Below are 4156 nucleotides of genomic sequence, written 5' to 3'. Positions count from 1 at the left end.
CTACGGTAATGAAGGTTCATATAATTCAAAAGTTTAGTATAATCTGTCCAGGGCCACATCACGCATTTTACAGTTTTAGAGACCCTACGCACTTAAGACCTTGGTTACCTATGTATAAGAAGTAATATTGATAATATACAGTATGATGATGAAACTAGTGTTCCATGTTATCTGAAATTAACTATTCATCACTGATTGAAAGCCAAATTATGATCAATTTGCATAATACTTTTTGGACTATCATGCCTACAAACATTTACAGAAGTTTGAGTCGTCAGAACAACTCTAATTATTTGTAGCGCAATTGAACTTCAAAAATTTCTGTGATGCTCCCTTTTACTTGCCTCGTGTCTATTTTGCTTAATAGTTAATCCAGCCCTGCTTGGGAGCATTGTGATGATACATGTCGGATATGTCTACGCACGAGCAATGGTAATAAAGCAATGAAGGGCGCTCCCGAAGTATGTGCACCAAACTGTCGCACAACCTGATAACCTTAACCTCGTACACATACTATGTTCAGGTTGTGAGCCATCTTGGTGCACATACTTCGGGAGCACCCAATAAAGGGATAAATGCGGACACTCATCAGCCCGCGCATTCAGGGTTTTACAATTATATCTAACATGAACTAGAAAATAGAGAGCCGTAATCAGCAATTCGAGGAACCACCTCGCAACAGCTGGATGTCAGATAATCTTTCCGCGAATAACTTAGGGTTTGAACCTGCAGGGTATGTAGTACAGTGGCACCGATGTACCGGATCCTTTTTAGTTGGAAATGCCTTGTTTTTAATATATTCGTTCATATCACTAATAACTACTATGTTTATAGCAGATCAGAGGAAATCTTTTTGGTGTGTGAAATGACTCCATTCACTACCTTTCGCACGAAAATAAACAAATTACTGATGCTTTATAATGATTAGTAAAGTAACTACTAATTAAGATTGATGGCAGTTCGTCCCAGCAGAAGGCTGTTATGAACGTTTAGGCTGAAAATATGGGAGGCAAGCTGGGCAGACTAAGCTGTGTAAAGGCGAATGACAGTAATATTCGGCAGCCTAATAAGAAAAATAAGCCGAAAAGATCGAAATCTCGTGCTTCCAAAACGACCATACCTGACCAACAGACAAACGACCTGATTTTTGTTGATAAAAGTACTGTGGTTGCCCCGGAAGCTTCAACAAACCAGCAGCACGACACAAGTGTCAAAGGTATCATAGTAGAAGATGGTCAACGGTCGCAACATTCAGAAGTTGTCTTGATGCCAACAAGAGAACTACAAGCAATTCAACGCCTAGAGCCCATAACAGAATGTGAAGAGAATTCCACAGAGCCGAAAATGGACACTTTAACCGTTCCAATAAACAAATTAACGGCTCAATTGATTCAAGACACCAGCAAGGTACATTTAACAATTTTATTTTGGGTCAGAGGCAAAGCTGGGCATTTTAAACAGAAAAATGTACTAGTATTTACAAACATTACGGTTTAATAATCACTGGTAAACGGCCAACTAAAGATAAACGCGGCGGTAACGCATAGTCAGAGGTAGGATGAGTTGATGCCGATTGGTCTTGCATTTTCAGGCACTCATGAGAATGATGTTTCCAAGATTTAATACGAAATTTGCTTATTAAACTGTTATGTCGTTTTCAGAGTGTTTCAACATATACATATTTTGAAAATTTCTACTTTGAATGTTCCAAAGGCGCACTGTATAGAAATATCGTATATATTGTGCACAGTGGGTTCGACGCATAGAATTCAATCCCAACTTCAATATTTTGCAGAAAATCGGTAACAGCATCGAGTTATTGCATTGTCCTGACATGTCGACAATATCAGCATTTACGGAAAGAAGTCATTTCAACACAAGAAGAGGAGTTGCAGCAGGAGCACCCGCGACAAAGCTTCTGACTCCCAACATAACGGGTGATGAATTCACGGCAGTAACCCCTCTCGGAGTTGGAGACGTTTCCACTATGGAAATGACAACAAGTACATTGACAGTTCCTCCTAATTCCGTAAACAGTCAATTCATATCAGGTGAGCGACAAGCATATACGTCCATTTCGTATCCAATAATTTCGGACCTCATGTCATAGCGTTTTGACCTAAATGTAGTTGGTTTATTTCAGTCTTATAGGGTTGATTTGTTGTATGGAAAAAACATCAAGCTGTAGCAGGCTGGTAAAGATGTATTGGAATGAGTGATTTGAATTGGAGTATAAAACACATTTTGATGAATATCAGGCCAGTTTTCCGTTCCGCATGGTTTGACGTATGTCATTTCGTGGAACCAAGTAAATGAATTACGGATTTCTATAAACCGATATCCTTACTTCATCTACATTCAACAATTATCTTACGACAGGTATCACCCCGATGGATAGCATCCAAGATGTTGAATACCCCGATGCTACGGCCGACTCAGTCTTTGAACGCGATCTATCCTACATGCCACAACATTGCCTTGATCAAATATATTATACAAACTATGGGACGGGACGCGTTTACCTGAATAACAATAGCATGGTAACCAGTCCAGAATATGTTAATGTGAAATCAGACCCACCGCAACAAGTTTCTAAAGTTGGGTAAGTGTATCATAATTGGGTTTTTCATTTGAGATTCTTCTGATTCAATTTTGCGCCAGTATGAAACATTTATTACTATTTTACAAGAAATTCAGTTGAAATTAGCGATGGCCCTGGCCTCGACAGTGACTTTGGAGCAAGTGCCGGAATCGAAATGCGAATAGTGTCGTCCGATTTTTCTGGAGCAAATACAACTTCTGCTATGACTCATCGTGACTTAGCTAACTCGCGTGATCAGCAAAAAAAGAAATCAAGGAACGATCCAGCGGGAGCAAGAACATTGCCAGCGTAAGTTAGCAGTTGTTAATAGAAGGATGTTTTTCATATACATAACTGTGAATGTAACCCATGCGAAAAATAATGCCTAGTGTTCAGCTGGGTGTGTTACTAAGATGACGTCAGATTTTAGAGCCTGTCTAGCTCAAAGTATATTGATATTACGCTGAGTCGATAGTCTGGGCCCTAACTTCCAAATTATAAAATGTATTCACTCTCCCAACGAGATTTTTGAGTACGCCGTCTGACATGCATAGAGTATTTTCGATTACTGATTGACGACAAAATGTTATATTTCAGAATTCAAGCACTGCCACCAATGAATACTAGTGATCGTTTATCATATGGTTTAATTCTACGGGAACCCATTGGTAATCGACGTCCTGCTACTGTTGGGGGACCGGAGGGAATTTTTCATGTTACCATGGAGTGGGATCCGTATGATACAGATTATGGAATGGCGCACTGGAGAGAGTATTTCATTCCTGGAGTGTCTTATCCCCCACAGCCTTTGCTCTGTCAGGAGCAACACTGGCTTTGATAACTTTCGAAGAGATTTTTGTATTTTGACAAAATATTTTCGCATTGTCATACTTTGTGAAATATATTTTTTCAAGCGTTGCAAATAGGAATGAAAATTTGCTTTTATTTATTTGATAGTGTAGTTTTGAGGACCCAAATAGACACACATGGAAGAAAAGTACAAATAGTAATTGGATTTACAGAAATATACATGTCGGATAGAATAAAAATTTACTTTTTCTACCGTTGCGAAGATGTTTATGACTGAGAGCCCGGACGCGTTTTTTTATATAAATAAAGAAATAGATAAATTATTACTCATCAGCCCCAACTGTCGGCTTGAAATTGTCGTCTGAGATTAGAAATCATCCGTAGCCATTTGATTTTTAACGCAATACTGGGGCAAAATTGCTGAAAAGCTGATATATTTGTCTTAATCAGGGGTGGCCAAGGTGTCTTTGGCTATCTTTGAAATTTCTTGACTGCACAAAAGGATGAATGAGTACTAAATTTTAAACCTGACCTTGAATAACAATAACGGACGCCAGAAACAAAGGTGGGTGAAGAACAATTATATAGTTATCTTTCTATTGATCCTTACGCGTTTTCAGCGAACCTAGTTCACACCACACTTCAATGTCGACAATAGTGGTTACATAAAAAAAATGTTAACACTTTTAGCCATTTTGGAGACACCGTTTTGAACGGGCAAGGACAAAAAATATTTGATTTTTTTCACGGCAGACATACAGCTAT

At 38.7% G+C, this 4156-nt stretch overlaps 1 protein-coding gene across 1 annotated transcript; it reads left to right on the top strand.

The window, feature by feature from the left end:
• The first annotated feature begins 950 nt into the window (after positions 1–950).
• Positions 951–3516, top strand: LOC120344487 (uncharacterized). The gene is made up of 5 exons (XM_039413729.2): positions 951–1407; positions 1796–2051; positions 2380–2602; positions 2690–2890; positions 3179–3516. Exons 1-5 carry the CDS (start codon positions 1003–1005, stop codon positions 3417–3419), a joined length of 1326 nt encoding a protein of 441 aa, XP_039269663.1. The 5' UTR covers positions 951–1002; the 3' UTR covers positions 3420–3516.
• The last annotated feature ends 640 nt before the right edge of the window (positions 3517–4156 follow it).

The sequence above is a fragment of the Styela clava genome, chromosome 5, assembly GCF_964204865.1.
Source record: "Styela clava chromosome 5, kaStyClav1.hap1.2, whole genome shotgun sequence".
Lineage (NCBI taxonomy): Eukaryota > Metazoa > Chordata > Ascidiacea > Stolidobranchia > Styelidae > Styela > Styela clava.
Note: the sequence above shows the minus strand (reverse complement) of the source record. Positions and strands in the feature narration are given on the sequence as shown.